General features: G+C 39.3%; 2 protein-coding genes across 2 annotated transcripts in view; both read left to right on the top strand.

Moving 5' to 3' along the window:
- Window positions 1–124: 124 nt before the first annotated feature.
- On the top strand, window positions 125–17,870 carry ATXN3 (ataxin 3). Its single transcript, XM_075426191.1, has 11 exons — window positions 125–334; window positions 4,137–4,301; window positions 4,841–4,885; window positions 6,265–6,350; window positions 6,751–6,817; window positions 9,176–9,263; window positions 9,516–9,648; window positions 10,758–10,933; window positions 11,360–11,483; window positions 12,232–12,320; window positions 12,976–17,870. Exons 1-11 carry the CDS (start codon window positions 311–313, stop codon window positions 13,068–13,070), a joined length of 1,092 nt encoding a protein of 363 aa, XP_075282306.1. The 5' UTR covers window positions 125–310; the 3' UTR covers window positions 13,071–17,870.
- A 2,010-nt stretch (window positions 17,871–19,880) lies between these two features.
- Window positions 19,881–23,631, top strand: part of TRIP11 (thyroid hormone receptor interactor 11) — a 31,422-nt gene continuing 27,671 nt past the window's right edge. The window contains exons 1-2 of the mRNA XM_075426186.1: window positions 19,881–20,137; window positions 22,474–22,550. Of these exons, the coding sequence (XP_075282301.1) occupies window positions 19,999–20,137; window positions 22,474–22,550 (216 nt within the window). The 5' untranslated portion in view covers window positions 19,881–19,998. The remainder of the gene's footprint in view (window positions 20,138–22,473; window positions 22,551–23,631) is intronic.

The raw sequence follows: 23,631 nt of genomic DNA, 5'->3' as shown, positions 1-23,631 counted from the left end.
GCGCGCGCGCTGCCCGGCGCTGGCGCAGCCGCGTGACGTTGGGGGACAGCGGCACCACGGGCCCCGCCCGCCCGCTGAGGGGCCGCCCCCTGCCCCGCCCCCTGCCCCGCGCGGGGGCGCTCCCGGCGGGCGGGAGCGGGCGGCGGATCGGCCCGGCGGCCTCTTTCCCGTCAGGGGGCGCCGCCAGCCCTCGCGCCGGCCTCATCCGGGCGGCCTGGCCGGATTGGCTGCGGCGTGTCGTCGAGCAAGGGAAGGTTTGATTGGCTGGGGAGGTCACGTGAGGCGGAGGCTGCTGGCCGTGACAATAAACATGGAGTCAATCTTCCACGAACGGGTGAGTGAGGGGCCGGGTTCCGCTCTGCGCGGTGGCTCTGCTGGCTGGCGATGGGAGCACTGCGCCGTCGGTTGGCCGTCCCGGCCGGGAGTGCTTCCTCTGAGGAGCTGTTGGGGGCGGTGGCTGGGTGCCCCGTCCCGGCGCGCCCTCGCTCCCCACGGGGCAGGGCTTGGCCCGTGCCCGGCCGGCCTGCGCTGCCCCTCCCTGGCAGCCCTCCGGCGGCCGGGTGAGGCAGCGGACCGGTCTCCTCCGTCTCGGGGGAGAACGGGGGCCCTCTCGCGCGGCGACGCCGCTGCCTGTGGCGCGGCTCCGCGGGGCCTGCCTCCTCTGCGGGGAGGGAGCGTTGTTACCGGGGTCGGGGGGGCCAGGGCTGAGCCTCGGCGTTTCCTCTCGCGCGGTGACTGCTCTTCTTGGGCCTTGAGAAACAGGCCTCGAGTGCGGGAAGGTGCAGGCTGCTGCTCTGTCTGGAGCGAGAGCTCGCCTGCCTGGGAAGTGAGCGTGAAGAGGGGCCGCGGCAGGCAGGGCTGTTCTGTGCTCTCGGACATGTCTCTTCACCGAGCCCGGCTCGGCTGGGGCTGTGTAACGAGCAGGGAAGGGGAGGGCTGCTAAGGAAATCCGAAGTCGCGTACTGCGCTTCTGTGTGCTGAACGCCGTTTCCTGTTGTGGAGGACAAATGCTTCTACGAACAGCTGTAATTTAGCGGGGTTCCCAAATATAAGCTATTTATGCGTTAGTGCTTTTCAAATATAGTTGTTTTTCCCGTGTACTGTGCCAATGTCTCTGCAGCTTTGCTGTGTTAAGATTAACACTAGTCTTTATACACTGTTCTCATGCGTAATGGTTGGTTTAGTTTGCAAATAAAGCAAGATAGCTGTGTAACTTTCTCAAAAAATAAAACTATTGTTCTGAAATCCATAGAACCTGAAGAGTGTTCCTTCAGACTATGTTTGGGCAGCAAAACTTGGCCAAGCATTGTGGTGTGAAACAGCTGTTGCTCAGAGAATGACTGTTGGATTTCAGCTGTTATGGCCTCAGCAGCAGTTCCAGACTAGATTTGGAAATTAGTTCTAAACAAGGGTACCTTTCTCTTACCTGGCCTAGTCTATCACATAATGAAGTGACAGCTTTTTTATTACTAAGTTGCTTTGTAGTTTAATAGCAGAACTCTACTGCAATTGAAGTGACAGAGCATATATCAAAGTTATAAACTGATTGTAATTTGTAGTTGCTGCAGGTTTTGGGGGAGGGGGGGTACAGTCTTGAGTGTCTCACATGTGAAACATAACTACTCCCTAGTAAGTTACACAGTTATAAAGTTACATGTACCATTTTTTTTTTTTATCTTGTTATCTATTATTCTAGGGAAAATTTAACAGAACCTCCGTCTTTTTCTTGAGGGGTAATTCTTTTTCCCCCCATTAAGTACACTGTCTCAGTTCCTGTCAAAATATTTAAAGTGCTGCATGTACATGCGCACACCCCAACTGAATCTGCACACCTCCGATGATCCAATAAAACGGCATGAAACACATGGTATTTGTAAAGGAAATTTAACAAAAACACTTAGGCAATGTGGCATTTTTAGCAGGAGAATGACAATTACAGAAAGTAGGGCTTGAGGAGCCCCTGTTTTAGAACTTGGCCCTTTCTTTGATAAGATACAAGTGGTTGAAAACACTGAAAGCAGGGCAGCAGTTTATATTGGAATAGGTTTCAGCAGGGGGATTTCAGGTTATGGAAGGATGCAATATTCTCTGCACAAAAAAAATCCAAGTTAATGTCTGTTTAAAACTGTAAGATCAGTTTTCTTTTCTGCATTTTACACTTAATATGCACAAATTTTGCATATGAAAATTGATGTTTATTAATTTAAGATAGCACTGTAAAAATAAAGAGAGGTCCTTTTAGTGAAATCAACATTTAAGCCTGTATTACAATTTATTTTTGAAGATATTTTAGTATCTCTTTGTTTCTAAATCAGTTTTATGTAGTTTTGGTGGAGGAACCTGTAATTCTTGAGCAAGTTCTTCTGTTACAGTTTTATTACATGACTAGCAGCAGAAATGTGATCCTGAAGGGACTGAAGTTGTTGTTTAGTCTTGTTTCTTGTTGTGGGAAGGAGATGAGCTTGAGGAGTTTTCTAGATGCCATTGGACCCTGGCTGTGCAGTCAATCTAGCTTTAATAACTCATTGCTCAATTGAGTGATGATGCCAGAGGAAGATTCTGTAATCTGGGGTAAAGGGAACTCTTGAGGTTCCTGCTGGAAGGGAGATCATGAGAGATTTGTGCAGATGATTTGTATGAGGCTTGCATGGACATTTAAAGAATATTCCTCCAAGGCGTGCTCTTGTATTCTTAGTTTCCGTGGGTTTGACAAGAGGGGGGGCTGTTCTTGATTTTTGTTGAGGAGCTTTGGTTTTGTTTTTATAGGTGCATGTACATTAGAGTTCTTAATGTGAATAAAAATAAGGACTGATCAAAACAAAAGAGAAAAGCAGGAATTTGAAACTGATGTTAATCTTATCTTGCATTTGTAGATTAGTTGTTTGTAAAGAAAGGTTGCTTTTCATGGGAAACTGTAATTTGTTTGGTTTTTTTTAACAAGACAGTATTTTATCTGCACTTACAAGACTGATGGAGCCTAACATGCATTCATTCAGATTAGATATTTTTTAATTTGTGCTACAAAATCATGACTGACATTTCTAATTTACTCATTTTTAGTTTGGGTTGAAAGTCTAAAAATGTTATATTTCTATTACCTACAATGTGCTGGATATGTAACAAAGTATCTGAAGTGTTTTCCACTTAAATGTCTTATCAACAAAAAATGTTTTCATTGTTTAATATGCTGAATTTAATTTTTTTCTTGTCACCTCATCATCATCATCAAGATTTTAGAACTGGTAGTATTAGCTTCTTTTACCTAATTCCTGTACATAAATTTCATGTGGAAAATGAGCTTTATTGCTCTTCTGGCTCCTAATCACTTTCTTGGCAGTAAACAAATTGGTTATAACCTGAACTCGGTGAGTAACCTGTAATGAAGGAAATAACTTCTGTGGATGCATACTTTAAAATCTTTCCAAAATCCTAACGATCCACTTTTCTTTAGCTGCATGTGGAGAGCAGATTGCAGTAGCAACACCTGGCAGTCAAAAAAGATTGAGAGCATCTGTTGCAGAAAACATTTGTTACTGGGGAGTAGCGATCTAAACTGTTTCATTTCATAGGAAGTTCCATCTGAACATGAGGAAGAACTTCTTCATTCTGAGGAACAGAGTTGGCCAGGGAGGTTGTGGATTCTCCTTCTCTGGAGATATTCAAGACCCGTCTGGACAAGGTCCTGTGCAGCCCACTGTAGGAGACCCTGCTTTGGCAGGGGGGTTGGACTAGATGACCCACAGAGGTCCCTTCCAACCCTGAACATTCTGTGATTTTCATGAGGTGGTGGTTTGGGAGAGGGTGGAATCCATTGTCCTGATGGTTGCAGAGCCCTTGTGTGATTTGGTCAGGGCATTGGCAATTTTTACAGTGTTTTCTAAAATAACATTTTTACATTAAATTTATTTCCTTTGAGGAAATAAAGTAGTATGCATGTTGGTTTTTTTCCCATCAAATTGATGGGAGGGTCGTATTCTATCGCTAGCAGTGTAATACATCTGAAGAGTATATGGCATTTTGGGTGAGTGGGGAGGGCAGGAAGTTTGCCAGAATGAAATGGTTGAGTCATTTTACAGAGTAAAACATTAACATGATATTTTTGTTGTCTTTGGTATTTTTTTCTCTTCCAATGTTAGCAAGAAGGCTCATTGTGCGCTCAGCACTGTCTGAATAATTTGCTACAAGGGGAATATTTTAGTCCTGTTGAGTTATCCTCTATTGCACAGCAACTGGATGAGGAAGAAAGAATGAGAATGGCAGAGGGAGGAGTGTCTAGTGAAGAATATAGAACGTTTTTACAGGTAAAATCTTCTTAATCTGAGATTGCTTGATACTTGCCTGAAATCAAATATTGTATAACACAGACCTGCTATTCTTGCATAGCTAGAGAAGGTTAATTTCGTAGTGCTAAAACTTCTTGAATTTATAGGCCTTTTCATTCACAGATTTTAGATTTGGCATTTTCAAATGTTACAACAGCTTTACAGTAATTCTACAACAAGCTACATTATCTTACAGGTAGGAAGTCAGGCGTGGTGAGGAGGAGGATAAGCAGTTTGTCTTTTGTTTTTGTAAGCCAGTGGCAGAGATAGGAACAGAAGGTCCCATGCCTGTCATGGAACTGAACATTTCTAACTTAAGCACTGAACATTTCTAATTTAAAGGTTTGAGTTTTTAATTAATAAGCTTATTTAGCCATTGTAATCAGCATTACAGACTAGGACGTATTTAGTTACTTTAAGTGCGTGCAATTATATGTATTTTCAAAACTGAATGATTTCTGACCTTTTATGCTTACACCATTTTTCTCTTTTCTCCCTCTCAACTTCACACTGAGCAGCAGCCTTCAGTAAATATGGATGATAGTGGATTCTTCTCAATTCAAGTAAGCATGGTTCTATACTGACAGAATTTTTTAATTTATGCAATATGTGTTTTCTCGTATAATTTAAATGGCATCCAGTTTTTTCATCTGGTTTCCACTTTACAGCTTTAATGGGATTAAGTGCTGACCTTCTAAATCTTCCAAGAGTGTTTTCCATTAAGAGCAGTGACTTGCAGTTCTTCAGTTCATGGGCCCTAAACCACATAGTGCACACTAAACACGCGGACTCCTGAGCTGTGAAATGACACCTGCTGGCAATAATAATAATTGACTTCTAAGTTGCTTGTTATGGGCACTTCACGTGTAGACCTTGGCTCCCAAAGACTGCAGGTGAAAAAGCTGGCTAGGGACTGTTTTCACAAATCGTAAACTGTAGAGCCCTTGGCAATGGTTACAGGGTCATCACAGTGATCTGCAGAATAGAGAAAGCTGCAATGTCTGCATTCCAGTTTTAATAACGCACTCCAGACACTTTAGAGCTGGGATTTTCTTTTTTTTTTTTTTAAGGACCATAATGGAAAAGTAATTAATAAGACATACTTAAACCAGAACAACAACAACAAAAGGTATTGAACACCGAATTGGGGCTTGTGTCTAGACTAGAGCTGTAGGCAATGCTTTGCACCTTTGGCTGTGTCGTGAGCTTTCAGAGGTGCTTGTAAATGTTCCAGAAGCCCTTGAGAGCATCTCTTCCTAATGGCAGGACAGGGCTGTTTTTCTATGCGGTGAAAAACCATTAACAGTTTGGCATTTCTTTTATTCTTGATTGTGCTGCTTCGATATTGAAGCTGAAAAAAAAAAATGCTTCCTCATATTCTACTTTTTTTGTCCTGCCATTGCTTTGCTCACTTGCTACATAGTTGGCTCACTGAAAGGAAAATGAATCATTAACTTAAATTTTCTTACAGCACTATTTCAGATAGCTTTTAAGGAGTTATTTTAAAAGAGTTTGTGTCAATGTGCCTGACTGATCCTGTGACAATCCAGTGGTGCAAAATTTCCAGTAGTTACTGTGGGGAAGGATGACATTGTATTGGGGGGGAGGAGGGAAGAGCAGTACATTGAGAGCAGAGAGATGATAACTTATGAAGCGTCTGTGGGAGGTGAAGTTACAGCTTTGTCTGCAGGAGTAAGCTTATTAACACATCTCGGTTAAATCCTAATTTGTTACTTCCCCTTACATATAGTATGCATGTTATGTTTGCATGTAGATTTGTGACAGTTGCATTTTGAATAATGTGGTTCCTAGGTTTCCTAGCAATGATTTGAAACCTGAGTTTCGTGAAAACTGTATAATTGTTTATAGTGGCAAAGATGATTGCATTGCTTAAATTTATATTTGACTGGTTTGACTCATGGAAGGTGCTGTTTTTTGACAGGTTATAAGCAATGCCTTGAAAGTTTGGGGTTTAGAACTAATCCTTTTCAACAGCCCAGAGTATCAGAGGCTTGGGATCGACCCTATGTAAGACTTTTTTTTTTTTTCTTAGCACCCTGTTTTCATTTTACAGAAAAAACAATACTCTTAATCTATGATTTAAGTCTTTCTTTAAAATTACTATTTCAAGCTCTGTTGCATTCTGATGTTTTTATTATCCCCTCTGTCTTTAATTTTTTCCTTTTGGGGGATATATGTGAGCATCTGTCTGTGCCTTCATGATATCTCAGTATCTGTGGCATCACAGGTATATGGAGATTTCAGTAATGTTGACAACTTCCTAAATGTTATAAAAGCAGTATGAGTACTTTGTAACATCAACAGTTATATTACTGAATTTCTATTACATAAGTTTAAATTCGTGGTTAAAAAGAACTTAAACATTCCGATTTAATTTTATCTATACCTTTTGTTTCTCTTTTTACAGAAATGAAAAATCATTTATTTGTAATTATAAGGAACACTGGTTTACAGTTCGAAAGTTAGGAAAACAGGTGACACTGTCTTTTTTTATATAAAAATTTACTTCAGAATGGGGATGGAAAAGTGGTTGCAAGCAGATGATGTGTTGGCCTTTTGCAAGCTTTTGCTGCAGTTTGCTTTAGTAGTACCCCATATTAAAAAAAAAAGAGAGAGAGAAAAAAAGAGTAAATGTTTGTTATATCACAAAAATGCCAGGCGGCTTTTTATGAATGTTAGCCAGGGGAGGGACCCTAGGATCAATTCCCCGATGAACCTGTCCTCTAGGGAACTGCAGCTCTGGTAGAGTTTGTGGGACGTCTTAAGCTCTTTTCATTCTCTGCATGCAAAATAGCAGAAAAATTTCATGGGGGGAGAGGAGGGAGTCCTAGACAAGGATTAGGATCCCTACAGAATGCAAACTTATTTTAATGTACTAAATTACTGACATTTTAAAAATAATTTTGCTCATTTACATGGACAGCAGGTATAAGAAGTTCAAATTTCAAATGTATTAGTATTTATGATTGCTCGTATTTAAGAGTATCCATTGGGATGAAGCTGGAGAAAGTAGAATCACAACTTTGTGCTGTTTTAGAAAACTCTCTGAAATAGTTGTATTATAAGCAGGAAATAGTTATTAAAGGTAACGGATGGCCATACAAGTATGTGGTACATATATAATAACTCGTCACATCCATGTCCCTTGTAACACCAATGCACTGTTTTATTTCAGTAGCCAATCGTTGTTCTGGATCATACTGCATAAGCTTTTATACAACATAAGCTGTTTGGTTTTTTTCTTTTTTTTTGTCATAGAGAATGTTCATGGAATAAGCTTTTAGATTCAGATTTAGATTTGGTTCATTTTGCAAGTTGTGGTTACCTATGTTGTCATCCAGATTAAAAAAAAACCCCAAATTAAAAAAAAAAAATCATCTGTGAGCAAGTAAACTAAACTCTGCTGTGTTCTGCTTTAGCTTAAAAGTATGTCAGAGGTTTACAGGCAGTTTTGGATATTTGATATTGAAAAGGCTGAACAGTCTCTTAAAAGTATGGAGATGTGCATTGTTATGTACACAACCACGTTGCATGGATTTTTGTGAGGTAGCATTCTAGCCCAAAATGTTTGAAGCTGGCAGGGGGATGTCTTTTGCTTGTACATGCGGCTTGTAGCCATGTGAAGACAATATTAGGTGTCTGTTGTCAAGAGAGCAATGAGAAAAGACAGGCGAAATAGTTAGGCTTAGATTTGACCTGCTTTTCTTCTGTTACAGTTAAAGCAAAATTAGTTTAATAAACCTTCTTCCGTATTGCCTTTTAAAAGTTTTTCTGTAATCAATCTATTGTATTTGTTTACATAACTCTCTATTCCACACTCCTGCACTCTTGGTCTTCTTACCCGTTCCTAGTGACAAAGGGTGTTTTGGGCAAATTAAGTGACTGAATGACAGAATGGTAGTCGCTTACCTATGTTCCGGGTGAATTATAGTGTGGGCCTGACCGCAAGCATAGGACTGCATATATTGAAGTTTGGGTAGATAAATGCTTTTTTGTGAGAAAGGAGATAGAGTTCTCCTATTATCTTAAATTGTGCTGCTTGGTTAAAATTGGATAATATTGAACGGGTATGATATAAAAAAGTTTCTTCAGATTGACTGCAATATATATGGGGTTTTAAGGGTAGTATAGTTTGTCGTCTGTGTTGAATATATTTTCTCTCTAGAAGAAGTATTATATATGACTAGTTGTTTTCTTTGGGGAACTAGAAATGATCTCTATGTGTATTTGAAGTGTCCCCTATTGTAGTAATATGCTGTACTATCAGCATATTAAATTTGAGTTCAATTTTCTCGATTTTTAAATTTAATATTTATCTCAGAGAGAAGTAAAGAATAGTTTCCTGCATCACCAGCTATTAAAGGCAGCATGTTTAATGAAAATATTTAATGGAAAGAATTCAACTTCTGTTTCCTGTATCTATTAATTTCTTAAAATACAGCATAAACTTATGAAGGTTTCTTCCTTCATTAGTTTCTGATCAGATTTAAAACTAGGATTAAGCAAAATTTTAAAATGATGTCTGAAATAATTCTTCTACCATTATATTTTTATTTATCTGTTTTAATCTGTTTGTCTGGTACCAGTGTTCAGTAATGGGAGAGAGCATGCAGTAATTGCCCCACTTCAGATCTCCTGTTAGCTGAAGAGTATTTTCAGGGTAACCTTTAGCAGTATAGGTATTGTGCTTCACAAGACTTAATTTTATAAACTATTTTACTAGATTTATTCGGATATTCCATCATAGAAAATGACCACAATGTACAGAAATGGATTACCAAGTAATCTTTATGCTAATTTGTTCTCTCAAACCTTTTTTTTCTTAATTACAGTGGTTTAACTTGAACTCTCTCTTGATGGGTCCAGAACTAATATCAGATACATATCTTGCACTTTTCTTGGCTCAATTACAACAGGAAGGTAATAGTAACTTGCAGATGTTAAATCTCATTAATTAAAAGTAGGTAATAATCATTATTTATTAGAATTTACGTATTCAGTTAACTACCCTTAGTTTTATGATTGAAATAGTGAAATAACCCAAATCCTTATAATGAAAGGTAGAGCCTTACATTGTAATAAATTGCACATCATTGTGTTGCATATAGTGTGCATTTTAGAGTGTTCGTGCATGCACCTTAATGCTGTAGACTTACGATTTATTTTTCTCAGGTTATTCCATATTTGTAGTAAAAGGTGACCTGCCAGACTGTGAGGCTGATCAGCTATTGCAGATGATTCGGGTGCAGCAGATGCAGCGACCAAAACTAATTGGAGAAGAGACAGCACAGTCAAGAGATCAGAGGTAAGGTAAACAGAGATTTCATTTTAATAATGTTCAGTACGATTGGTTTCCATGATTAGTGCCTACATGGAGGCAACCCCCTTAAGACATAATTAGAAGTACCTTTACTGCAATAGGTTTACTACTGTTGCACACAGTAAAAGCAAGTTGGTAGAATACAAATGGTGTTATTTTTAAAATACTATCTTAAATAAATAGGCAAAAACTATCTTAATTCCATGTGCATATGTGTTGTATAGTGCAGATTTTTAACTTCATGATTACAATATTTTTCCAATTACAGTAAAATGGGTTAGCAAATCTTACCAACCTATGGTTAATAGTAATCAATCTATAGTTAAGACTGGCTTGTGATTCCATCATAAGTAGAAAAGAATGAGAAACATATCTGAATTCCACATCATATAAATAATACAGCATTCCATTTTGGAATAATTTCACTCTAAATATTGTGATGGTGCTCTGTTGTGATGCATACTGCTAATATAAATCATTCTTGAAAACATATAAAGTACTATTTCTACAATAATTTTATCACATTTTCATAGTGAATAAATTGCATACTGATAAAAAGGCTTAAGGCTTTTCAGAGGAATTAATTCATTATTTCTTCCACTTTGTAAAGGTAAACTGGTGTTGTAATGATGGAATAAAAACGAAATAGAAACTGCTTGGCAGTAAAATGGAGAGTGTGTATAGCTTACAGAAGATCTGTTGCCCTAGTGTGGTCATCAAAGCTTCCTGAGGACGAGACCGCATACACTATTTTCTGCTGGTGTAACTGTTTAAATAGCAATAGGTTTAAATAACATGTGTTACTGCTTTTTGTAGCCATATTGTTTTTGAGGTTTTTCCTGCCAAACAGATTCCTGTCAACATGTTCATGGGTTTAGAGTTGCAGTATTTTAATTTTTACAGCTTGGAGCTCTTTTGTGCCTTTTCACGTAGAAATGAAAATTTTTCACAAAGATTTTCACAATAGAACTGTCTTTCTTCCAAAATTAAAAAAAAGTAGAGTCAAATTAGCAGAAAATACTTACTTTAAATCTCACAGTAAAAGTTAGTATCATTTCTATCTGATTTGTGCCATAAATTTATCAATTTCACAGACTACCCAGAAGTGATGTGGACCAAGCAATAGAAGTTAACCATCCCTTTGACGGAACGGGCATGTTAGATGAAGATGAAGAGAATTTTCAGAGAGCCCTGGCTTTAAGTAGGCAGGAAATTGATATGGAAGATGAAGAAGCTGATCTTCGCAGAGCCATTCAACTCAGCATGCAAGGTGCAGTGCTCATCTAAATTTCTCTTACGGTGTTCATGTTGCTTATGCTTTGGGCGACTACTGAAATCAGTTTGTCAGACACTTTTTCCTGTGTGCATCAAGCTCTCTGAAAAGACTTGCTTTGAAGCATGGAAAGATAATCCAGAATTTCCTCTGCCATCTCCTTTCAGCGTTTTGAAAAGTTGCAACTTTCATGTTAGCATTGATCATTAGGAAGCAAGAACAAATTGGCAAAGGGTGGCAGGGGGGAAGGGAAACAGTCCTAAGGTGAGGAGGAGAGATAGTATCAAGTGTAGTTATCCTAGGTCATTATTTCTCCAAGACGACTCTTTTCTTCTCGAGTTTGAAGACATTTTCTTAAGATATATTTAATTTACTAACTTCATTTTACTGTAATTAGTAGGATATGACGTGTTCTGGTTTTAGGTAGTCGTCGAAGTGAGTTCTTGGACTCATTACCACAGAATGTTCCTCAGTCGCCTCACAGCAGTCAGACAGAGTCCCTTTCTTCAGAAGAACTGCGAAGGAGAAGACAAGCATATTTTGAAAAGTAAAGTAGTTGATAGAAAACTGCATGTGGAAGTACATGTCATATTTTTCAGTGGTTTGGGGGCGTGGATTGGTTTCTAACAGAGGTCAAGCTTAACTTTTAACTTGTTTTCTTAACAGTACCTGAATATTGCTATTCCCAGGTGGTTCCTACAAAGAAAAGAAACCTGTAAATAAGAGGGGGTCTGTTAGTAATGCAACATCAGTCTTGTGAAAAAAGAAAACATATATGTTATAGAAGTATTTTTAATGAAATCCTGTAAATTTCTGTAATTATTTTCCTGAAGAAAAGTATTCTTTCTCTAAGGTTTTGCTTCTGCTAATGATGCCTCTAATGTGCATCACATGAAAGTGTTCTAGATGATACTTTATGTTGCTGTTCTTGAATACCTTCTCAATACATAGTTGGGGTATTGTTGCAGCTTTTCCTTATCTGTCTCCTAGTGATGGAGAAAATAGAGAACAAGAAGTGCTATGAATTAGAGGAGTTAGACTTTGCATGAGAGGAGGAGAATGCAGAACATCTGTATTCTGGGGAAATAGTAATGTGGTTTGGAATGCCATGTTGGGAAGTTAGGTGTCTGCAGGTTAGCAGGGTGAAACGATTGAAGAGGTTTTAGGTGCAGGGGTGTTACTGTACCAAACAGCTTCTACTTCTCACTCTTGGCCTTCCCTACGATGAAATAGACTAGATACAGGTCTCATACTGATGTTAATCTTATTCTCCTGTAAATTTGTAATGCTTTCAGGCAGCAGCAACAGCTACAGCAGCAAGATCGGACCCTGAACCTACACAATAAGCCAACTCTAAGCTCAAGCACTCCAGAAGCTGACCCAGGTATTGTTTTTTAAACTTATTTCCAACACTGAAATAGTGATATCTTTTTCACCTGTTGTGCTCTGTTTCCTAACTTCCCTTGTCTGCCTTCTTCCTCACTCCAGCAGCCATTCGGACTGTATCACAGCTATTGCTCTTTTTGGCAGTGAAGCAAACGATCACTTTCTTGAAAAGCGTGTTCTGCTTTGAATGTCAATATCCTCTTTCAAAGTGAAGAGCATTACTGTTAGACCATTTGAGGTCTGGCTTCACCTTTTGATGTTTTGTTTGGCTTGAGCTTGAGCATTACAAATTGTAACGTTTGATGGGATTTATGTTGACAGTTTGTTTTCTAAATGGCTTTTGAAGATCTATGACAATGTAATAAACTTGGAGTAATAGCTGACAAAATTACTGGAACCAGTTTTCATTAGAACATAAATCTGTGGGCCTTACCAGTATTAAGTATTGGTGATCCAAAATAGTATTACTTGCTACAGACTGACCATTGTGGATGGGGAAAAATGTTCAATAATTTTAAAAACAAAAATAAAACCAGTTTTGGGGGTGGAGTGGAAACAGGTGGGTGTGGATGAACAAACAAAGAAAGCATTTAACTACAGTTGAGAACTAGCTCTGTGCATTTCTGCAACTTCCGTGTATTTATTTTCTTTAGGAGGTGACTTGAGTGAAGAAGACATGCTTCAAGCAGCCATGAATATGTCTCTGGAATCTGTTAGAAACCACTTGAATACAGAAGAGGAGAAGTGACAAAACTTTTCCCCTCTTACCGTCAAAACACTAAGTCTCCATTATAATTTTACTGTATGGATGTTGCACAAGCAGGGTTCATTTCAGAGTTCTGGAAGCAGGAATGAAAGTGGGACTGGAGGTCAGAGTTTAAAGGGAATCTGCAAATACAAAAAAGATTGCACTAATTTAGAAAACTGTAGCACTCCTACTACAGAACATCATTCACAAGAGTAGCTGTATTAAAATTACTTAAACTATTCACATGAACAAAGTTAGACACATGTAGCAGCTGTAACTGGCATTTAAAAAGCAAGTTTAAATAGTTTTGAAGAATTCAAAAGGTGCCAAAAAAACAGCATCAACTGATTTCCTCCAGTACTAATGGAAAAATAAATAAAAGTAGTAAGTTGTGCTCGTATTAAGAATTAAATTCTGTTTATCTTAGATAATTTATTTTGAGATTGTTTATTCTGAATGACTTAATGTCAACTTTTCGATCCTGCAGTCCACTTTTGAAATGACCCATTCTGCAGGAGAGAAACATGAATTCATAAATTTCATACTTTGCAATTCAAGATAAAATCTTCAGTGTATTGTTGATTATGATGTCACTCCTGAGTCATTTAGTGACTTCTGACCTTCTAACACCTCTGGTTTTACTTACAGTTCCAACTGTAAAATTTTCAGATCCATGTTTAAAGTAGGATTTCTGCATTGCCCTGTTGTCTTTTGGCAGATAACTTGCCTTCTTTTGTTTTCTAATTTGTTTTCTTACGCTCTTTGTGTTTATGCCACTGTCTTTGCTATACAAATAGCATATGATCAGTTGTGTTAAACAGGTTTTCTTTTCTACCTCTTCTGGAGTCTTTTTTCCTCTTCAAGCTCGACCCTTCATTCTGACCTTTCAGTATGAAAGAGCTGTAACTGAGTCTAGGAGAAAGGAGAGGATTTAGGTGCCATAAAGTCAGTGCCACACACGTAAGGTGTATTCCTGCAGTCTGAAATGACCCCTGTGCAAGTAGCGCTTTTAAGAATGAATATTTATGTCTCTGTGAATGTTCTCTCCGAAATGCTTTTTATGAGTGTCTGTGAGAATGTTGCAGCTTTTTCAGGAATGGCCTTTATTCACGCACCTTACAATTTTTTATCATGCTGTTTCTGATCCTGAGAAAAACTAGGGAGCGAAGTATGTGAGAGAGCTTATTCTATTGATTGTAAGACATTGGCTTTGATATCTAGGATGAATGTGTAACAAGGTGACCAAACCTGACTTTCAACTTCAGTGCAACAATTGAGGTATGTTTCATTTTCCTAAATGGTGCTTAAAATACAAATTCTGTTTACATATAAATTACAAGGACACATGTTGTAGATAGAGTATGTAAGCTGTAATCCACTTAATGCATTAACAGCACAGGCATTCTAAGATTCTTTTGAAGATAACCCCAAATTTCTTTATCAAAATATTCTAAAATTACATCATTGCACAATAGCAACATTTTATTAAAATTAGTATGAAATGAATGGTAGCTAGATGGAAATACACATTCAGCATCAAGTAGTACTGTAAATGAAAGGGCTCTTACCTCTCAGTAAAGATTTGTTTACAGCAATGGTTTCTTGATAGCTTAGGATATTATATTATATGTAATTGGTCTAAATTCTGTTTTCCTTGCCTGTGTGATGAATTTCCACTGATGTCACCAGAACCACTGGTATGTGTAAGACAATATGGATTTTTGACATGAGACAGCACTACTTTTTAAAAACTGATTTTAAATTTTGTCTTTTTAAAATAATCCTGTTATGCATATTACAATTAATATCTGTAATGTCTCAAATCAATACAGCTAAACAATGGTTTTAAAAGTCCATGTCTGCATATGCCATTTTGAGATGCTATATTTTTCAGGATGTAAATTTCTGCTTTCAGTTTAAAATTTATATGAAACTGAAAACAGGAAAGGAATCTCTGAAGCACTACATTATTTCTTTACTTGTCTGTAAATTATCCACAGCTTTAATTTTCCTTCTTTTGTTGTGCCATAAACTGATTCTGAAATAAGACTCCCATTTTTATAAGTAGATATGGCTGGCAATTTGATACCAGTGCTTGGAACTTGGACCTTTTATCACCTATTATAAGAATATAATAAAAATGTATTATTTCTACACCTATGTAGCGTAGCAGCCCTGTATCAAAAAAAAAAAAAAGCCCCTTGAATTGCATTAACTGTAACCTGTGACAATTACCTGTTTTTATAATCCCTAAAGCATGGAGGTTTGTATTTGGACTTTCGTGTCACTTTGTAAGTTACTTCATCACCGAAGTGTTTTAATAAGTAAGGAATATGAAGTAACAGTGCTTGAAAAGCACAACTGTGTCAGTCATTACAGGGCTAACCATATTCCCTTGTGTGTAGAAACACTGTCACTCTACAAATACCTATTTGATTTTCAGAGGAATGTCAGGTTTAATGAAGTAGGCGTATCTGCCTAGTCCAGCAGTTAAGACATAGCAGTTTAAGCTGTGTGTGTTAATTGCATCAAAGGAAAATAATAATTGCTGACAGTACATATTTTATAACCCACACCTAAAATTCAAAATGTGTGGACCTGCAAAGAAGCTGTCAGTAAAAAGCCAATCTCATTTTTTGGTGTGTATTCTTTCAGTGATAAAACAGTTCTCAGCCTGGCTGAACTATGCTTGTTAAGGCGTTTACTAATTTAGAGGCTATTCCTAATGTTCTCTGTTCTGTCAGGCTGAAGGTTTTTTCCCCACGTTGTAGCTTTAGGCCAAAGTCCATTGTAAAGGAGTAAATTGATTTTTTTTTTATTACAGTATGATATTTCAGAGAATTTCAGACTTCATTCATCCGACAGATTTTGTTACAGTCTTCCTCACATTGAACGGTTCATGTGATGTAATTTGTGGTTTTCTGCTGACAGAAATCAAAGGGTAGGGGGAATGAAATTAAGTATCTTCCAAAATTAGTTCTGTAAGTATAATTCTGTACAACGCTTTCAAGGTCTTGTAATGAAAGCAGGAGGAAAAAGTGTTATAATGCAGTCATGCTTCAATGCAGTTCTTGTTAGGCACAGCAGGTACAAATATGAGCTATTTAAATGCTCCCGTTTTTCTGGGCTTGAAACTAATCTGATGTAGTACCGGTTTACTGTCCAACATTTGGGCTCCTTGTGCCCTTCAAACAACTTCAGCAAGCTTAAGTAGAATTTTCAACTAATGTACTCTTACTGTTTTTCATACTTAATTACTTTGCTGACTACTTAAAAATAACCAAAACAAAATTAAATCTCCAGTGTGTTTTAAGGTTGGACTGTTGCTTCTATTACAAATCCATAAAATGTTGGGGAGTTTAAAACAGCTTCTGCACATGTCTAGTGACAATTCTATTTCTGTATCTCAGACAAATACTGTCATTTGCAAGCTGCTTTGTTTTATTACAAAGCTGACAATTAGGCTTTTAAGAATGAACAAGAACATGTTACAGTTCTAAAATGTCTGAAATTTTCTAGAATTTGGTTATAGTTTCAAACATAATGATGAAAACATACTAATGGTGATGGTGGCCTTTTTACTGAGACATGTTATGGGGAATGGGATTGGAGAGCTCTATAATAAATCTTCTTTGTAAGTCTGAGTTCTACAATTCATGTTACCAGCATGTACTTTTAAAGGAATTGAAAACAACAATCCAAGGAAAAGAAAAATTGAAGTTGAAACTTTTTTAATGGCTTAGATACAAAATTATGTTGCTTGCTTGCTTAAGCTGTTACTGTCTTGCATAAAACAAACTTAACTCCTGGGAAATCTTCATAGTTGGTCACAAACCATTAAAAAAAAAAAAGTCTTAACAGGTAATACATATCTATCCATTCCCCACATATTCATAATTGGTTGTTCAGTAAGAACAGTGCTTCATATTTATACCCTTGAACTGGACTTGTGCAAATACTTCTTTAGTTTCAAATTAGTAGCTTTTTTGTGTTGTATCTTAAAAGCATGAGCTGTTTTGCAATAAACTTTTTTAACCTGCATACACACATTTTGCCTTATTTGCATTTCAGACATGGAGGCAATGCTTTAGTGTTTAACCTGCCAGTCACCTCCTTCCCGAATCACAGTTCTTCAGAATGTTGAAGTACATGTGACTTTTCAACTGCTTTTACCAAATCAAAATGTTTTTTACTTTATGTTCTTTGTTAAGAAAAGCAAATAATTGTTACTACGCTTAGATTTTAATTTTCTTTTAACACCCCCCCCCCAGTATAGTCACTATGAATTCAGAAGGGGAAACTTAGAACAGGGTTTGAACAGAAAGGGATGTAATGTTTAAACACCACTGCACAAAAAAAAACCAACCCAACCACAAACCAACCTTGATATTGTCTTTAAAGCATGCAAGTATTGACAAAAATTTATTTTTTGCTACATGAAACCCCATGTGTACAAAGCAGTGTAGAGTTAGGATTTTGTAAGGGACTTTTTTTTTCATATCTTGCCTAATAATTGTGTATTTTAGAAATTATTTTCAGTAATAGGTTTTTTGTTTTGCGACTGCTTTCAGTATCATGTCTTTGGCTCTGGATTCCTATACAATTTTTGTCTCTATTTTGTGTATATAAAGCATATAATACTGAAAAGATTAAGAAAGGAAAGCTGAAATGTTTTGTCATTGTTTTCACTGGAAAATGGCAGTGCTGTTTGGTATTTTGAAAATGCTCTCCAAATAGGCACGAATATATATGGTTGTATTTGATATCACTTTTTTAAATAAATATGATTATAGCTTCTAATGTTTCTCTCTTGACCTGAGTATCTGCATATGCACTTTCCCTTATATGTGGATTGGGTACAGAATAATTAAACATTAATATCTCTGATACCAGTGGGCTTGGCACCAGATGTTGTGTATATACATTAGCAGTGGGCTAATTTTCTGTGCTCATAACTGACATTTCATCATCTTTGATGTCTTTTCATCTGTTGATATTCCAAAATTTATGTAAAGACACTCCTGTTAGGAAGAAAGTTGTTGCTGATTATAGTTATGCTACATCTTTAAAAATTGTATGCTTTCTAATTTTAAAATAAGATAATGTTTGCTGTTTTGCTACCAGAATACACATTCTTTTTGTGGCTCAATGCATTGTTTTTGTAGATTAATCAATCCACAGAGTATACTGGATGATTTCTGTGTACCCTTATCAACAGTAGACGAAGCCAGTCAGCTAAAAAATCAGTTGCAATGCTAAATAGTCAGTTTCTAGTTTTCCAAGAGTAGCAATTTAAAAAAAAAAAAGGAAAAAAGCCCTCTGTGCTACTTTATTGACTTTTTCCCTTACTTGGCATTATAAAATGAACCACAATAGGAGACTTCATAATCTCTGAATGGTTTTAAAAGTCTGGAGGACATCCCTGGTCGTATTCGAAAAATGTTAAGACAGTTTCCCATAAAAAGGAATTAACCAAACACCATCAGAAAAGATGACACATCTTACATCTCCTGTGAACCCACAGTTTTTGTTAAACTATGGTAACAGGGTGTTTTGAGCAGCATAAACATTTCATCTCTGTTAAACCCAATGTTTTATATTAACAAAACAGATTAAGATACATGCTTACAGTTCATGCTGTATCACGCCACTAACACTTCCTACAATTCTGGTGCCTGGTTTGGGGTTTTTTTTTGAGTTAGAAATAGATTTGAAGTAGTGTATGATTGTTTTTGTTAGATAATTTCAAGGGTGGTAAATATCAAATGTAAAATGTGGTAATGTATAAACCTGATGGAAAAACTGTTCGCTGAAAAAGAGGGAAAGCAATCTTTATTAGAAAACTGCCAAACCTGACAGCTATTTTGGTTACTTTTAACTTCTCGGAGACTCTGAGGGGCAGTGGACAAGTGGAACCCAAGGGCAGCCCAGCACTGCAGGCCGCCTGCGTGCCCCTCGCCGAGGCCCTGGAGGACGGGGCGCGGGCAGCAGCAGGCCGGTTCCCCCACAGCCCGCCGGCCAGCTCTGCCAGAGCGCCTGCTTCCCGCCCGCCGCTCCTCTCCGAACAGGTTTTCACCTGCAAAATGCTCTTTCTTCTCAGTTTCATTTTACCATTGGGGTGGAGCTCTAGTTAACTTTATGTAGTTACTCATTTTAAACCTGCCATGAGCTAGGTGCCCTGCATTTTATTTCCAGTATTGGCTGTTTTTTATATCAGTATTGTTCTAATGCTGTATTCTCTGTAACAGTGCAGCACTCCTCGCAGTCCCTAGTAATTTTAAACACCGCATTAGATCAAAACCAGTAACACTGAACCGGGCCGGTGTTGGTGCTGTGGCGGGAAACCCAACCGAGCACCCATAGCACCGGTGTCCAATGCCAGAGGGGCCCAGCGCCTCAGGAACCTGCCTATTTTGTGAGAACTGGAATACAAACGGGCTCTATTCGTGTGGCAGCTGAGCGCTGGGTTTTGCTAGTGACGCAAGACCCCAGCCTGTGTCTGTAGTAAGGCCCCGGTTCACGTTACCCAGGCGACGTCACTAGCCTCGGCCTCCCGGCACGGCCCCCGCCACCATCACCCGGCGCCCCGCCCCGCCCCGCCGCCGTCCCGGCATCCCCCGCTGCCGCGCACACGTCAGAGGCCGTGTGGCTGGTGTTTGGGGACGCGGTGTCATGGCAGCCGTCGAGGTGGCAGAGGCTGGGGCCGCCGGGAGCAGCCGCTGAGCCGCGTCGGGCCGGGCGGATGCGCTTGGCGCTGGCGGAGGGGTCGCCGGGACCGCTCCGCTGAGCCCGCAGCGGGACTCCCGACCCTCCCTAGCCAGCAGAAGGCTGGAGGCGGCCGCCCGTGGTCCGCGGGAGCCGGCTGCCAGCTGCGGGGGCCGCCCGGCGCCGGGCTTGAGCGAGGTCCGGAGCCCTCTGAGCCGCGGCGATGGCGTCGTGGTTGGACGGGCTGGGCTCGGGGCTGGGCCAGTCCCTGGGGCAGGTGGGGGGCAGCCTGGCCTCGCTCACCGGCCAGATCTCCAGCTTCGCCAAGGACATCCTGCTGGAGGGCGCGGAGGGAGTGGGCGGTAAGCGGGGCCGGGGCGACGCTCGCCGGGCTGCCGCCGCTCGGTGCCCGCCCGCTGGGGTGGGGCTGGCTGCCTGAGGGAGCCCGGCCGCCGCTTTCCTCCGGCGGCGGCCCGGCTGAGCTGCGGCCTGGGGCCTGTCGGGAGGGCCGCCGGCTGCGCTGGCCCGGTGCTCGCTCTCACTCCGCCCCTGCCTCCTCGGGGTCTGGGGAGCGGGCAGATGTACTCCCAGCTGCAGCGGCGGAGGTGAACCTGTTCTGCGTTTGTTATTCGGCTGTCTCTGAATGCCGTGGGGCGCCGCGTTGGTCAGTAACGAAGGCACAGAACGCGCTGCTTCCGTTCTGCCTGCTTAGTCCAGCTGAGACCCCGTTTGATCAGCTGCTTTTGGTCTTATGAGCTGCGGAGTAGTAGTAGCGCAGGAGGTTTTTTGGGCACTGGTGTGATCTAAGTCTGACGTGTCACGCAGGCAAAGGTCCCGTGTTGCTGGTGGTTTTGTTGATGTTTCAGTTGGGCCCAGAGAAGCCCGCCGAGTTCTGCTGTTCTCCTGCAGCAAAGCGGGAGAACATCGCACTTATTCTATAGGGATTAGAAGCTAGGGCGATTTGTATTGAAAACAGAAAATTGAAACAAAAAAGCTGAGACATCGGAGTAAGATATTCAATTAAGTAATAGTATATTTTTTCTAGAGTGTAGTATTTTCTTTATATTATTAACAGTGCCTTTTTGTTATGAGTTCTTGAATAAAACTTCTGATTTTTCTAGTAAAGCAATTGTATAACATGGTAATAAATATCAGCAGGTTAATACCACTGTTATTGTTTACCATCTTGAAATGATAACTTCTTGAAAAAAATGAGCATTCTCAAAACAGTGTTAAGAATAGCAACCACAAAGAACAGCTAAGACTTCTGAATACTCGTGTGAAATTAAATGATTCTGCTTTGTTTGCAACTTCACAACTGTGAAGCCTTGTGAAAGTATTGCATAAATCTTGTTGGTAAAGCTGATATCACTAGTCTCGTATGGATGGGTTTTTTTGGTCTGCAGGCAAAATGCTCAGAAGAGAGAAGTTTGTGATAACTGCAAAGCTATTTTTTTCCACTTTTCTGAAAGGTTTAGTTAGAATTGTTTTAAATGACAAAATCTCTGTTAGTTTAGTTTGGAAACTTATGCTGCTAAACCGTAGTTATCTAGCGCATTTGTTTTGCGTTAAAAGATAAAATAAGTTTCTGATACTGGTATGAACGACTTCTGTGTCCTAAAAATTTCAGAGTAGTGCATTTTTATGGGTTACTAGCCTTCAGGGTATAAAAATCTAGAGACATCTAAGTACTCTTCCATAAAGACCTTTAAATGCTACGTGGCCTGAAGAACGCTTTTCAAGCAGTTCCTTACATTCAGTGTTTTTAATTTCCTAGTTTTCTAATGTTTCTTGATTTTTTAATATTGTCCCTCACTTCTGTGCTTTGACTGCCATCTGAACTGAAGATCGTGTTTATGGAATATAGACTTTTAACATCTTCAGTTTAGCAGTTTTCATGGGTACTTGCACTTGAGCTGCATCAGTCCTAAACAGCACATAGAAAATGATGAAACGCAGTATTTACTTGAGAATTATATTTATTTCAAATACTGAAAAATTGTCAACATTGCTTTATAGTCACTTCAGAATGATTTCTCATAAATGAAATGTGGTGTTTCTCTTCGTTAAAAGTGGGACATGCGAGAAGTAGACACAGCCCGTTTGAGGAAGGTTGATCATGAAAGGAAGTGTATCCCCGGCGTTGTGTGCTTTTTGTATTAGATAAACTGGTATGGTAGATTGTGTCACCTGTGTAAATGAAAGCAAGTCCTGTGGGGTTTTTGTGCCTTTATATGGGGGCCAGGGTTGGTGTTTTGTGTGGGTTATTTTGCAGGTTTTGTTGGGTTTGGGTTTTTTCTGAATATTTAGTCACTGTTGTGTGTGTTTTGTGAACTAGTTCTTGTTTTGAAACTTCATATGAGATTGCTGAGAAACAAACAACTGTCATGTTGACAGTGACACAAAATAGATAAAAACTTTCCATTTCCCTTATTCTAAAGCTTAAATCCATACTTTTCTGTTAATTTTGTGATCTGACTTAAAGCCTAGATAAGCAGAAACTAATTTAGGTTCAGAGACTCTCCGGTCTGAAAAATAATTCTGACAGTGTGCTGATAAAAGCAGCTTTTGGTATTCACCTAGGAATAAACATCGAAGCAGTCTAAAGTAAGATACTTATTAGTAACCGTGGTCTTAACTGTCTACTTAACAGATTAAAAGTAGTTTAATGAAAATGAAAATTTTCTCTTTCTTTTAGATGCAGCAACAGAACTCCATGTGTCCAATACTAGACTCAGAGAAATAGAAAGTATTAATGCAGCACAAAAGTTTGAAGTAAGACATTTTGGAACACTACTGTAGTTAAAAGCAATAAATAACATTTGTGTCTTGTAAAGGTGAAATATTGCACTGAAGTTGCTTGTAAATCTAGAAACAAGGGTGACGGTGGTGTTAGAATGTGTCTTTTTTTTTTTTTGGTGACAAACTGCCATCACAGTTAGGGGAACACATTTGCTTATTGGAGATAGCATGTGGTGCAAGTTTCTGTTTTTTGCTAACTGCTGTGTCCTGCAACTGTTCCTAGCTATCATGTGGACTTGGACTGCAGCAACAGACTTGGCTCTGAAAAGCATGCAAATGCAAAAATCTTTTTCAATTTTCATAAATTTTAGGTGGTAAAGAGGTAAAATTGGTGTATAGTGTTTTGAATATGACCACAAATAAAAGCAGATCTAGAATGCCCGGTTATGCTGGACAGCATGTCTTTTGCAGCAAGCTTCAAAATACAGAGTGTGCGTATTCCCTGATGCGGTTCTTTGTGTTGCCCTACTGTATGGTCATTTTGACATAGATACAGATGCTCGTGCTCTTCCAGAACTGCTTACAAATCCCATGTGCCCTTGTGGAAAAGGAGTTTGTGTACTTTTACAAAGGACTTACTGGTCATGCAACTTTATTTATGGCCATAAACCAACAACTTTCATGTATGTCTTCAGCCCTCAAGAGCATGGAGAAACTAAGATAGTATTTTGGGGAACTAACTGTTCCTGCTTGTCCTTTTTCTAGACTCTTGCCATGTGCTGTGGGCCAATGTCAGAGCAAGAATACTGGACTGTATGGATGTTAGCTCTGATTTGTGCTCTGTCATTGTTTTTAAATTCCACCTGTGGATCATGCTAAAGATGTAGTTCAGCCCTGAATTTTTCCTCTTGGCTTTGACCTCTGGTCACCACAAACCTTCTTCTGAAAGTGAGCTAGGGTCCATGCCATAGAAAACAGAAAACTGGGACGTGAATGCGATTTTGGGCCCGCACTTGGAAGTTACTGTCTGTTTTGAGTGAAATAACATGAGAAATCTGTACAATTTAATTGATTTCTTTACTGTTCAGCAGACTTATGCTTTTCTAATTCTGTA

This window comes from Opisthocomus hoazin, chromosome 7, assembly GCF_030867145.1.
Source record: "Opisthocomus hoazin isolate bOpiHoa1 chromosome 7, bOpiHoa1.hap1, whole genome shotgun sequence".
Lineage (NCBI taxonomy): Eukaryota > Metazoa > Chordata > Aves > Opisthocomiformes > Opisthocomidae > Opisthocomus > Opisthocomus hoazin.
The sequence above is the reverse complement of the archived record's forward strand: the minus strand, read 5'-3'. Positions and strand labels throughout refer to the sequence as shown.

Bases quoted from the DNA above. Each gene is read 5' to 3' on its own strand.
- ATXN3 (XM_075426191.1), top strand. From the start codon at position 311: ATGGAGTCAATCTTCCACGAACGG. The intron at 4,886-6,264 runs GTAAGCATGGTT...GTTTTTTGACAG, and splicing joins GTGGATTCTTCTCAATTCAA to GTTATAAGCAATGCCTTGAA. The intron at 12,321-12,975 runs GTATTGTTTTTT...TATTTTCTTTAG, and splicing joins CACTCCAGAAGCTGACCCAG to GAGGTGACTTGAGTGAAGAA.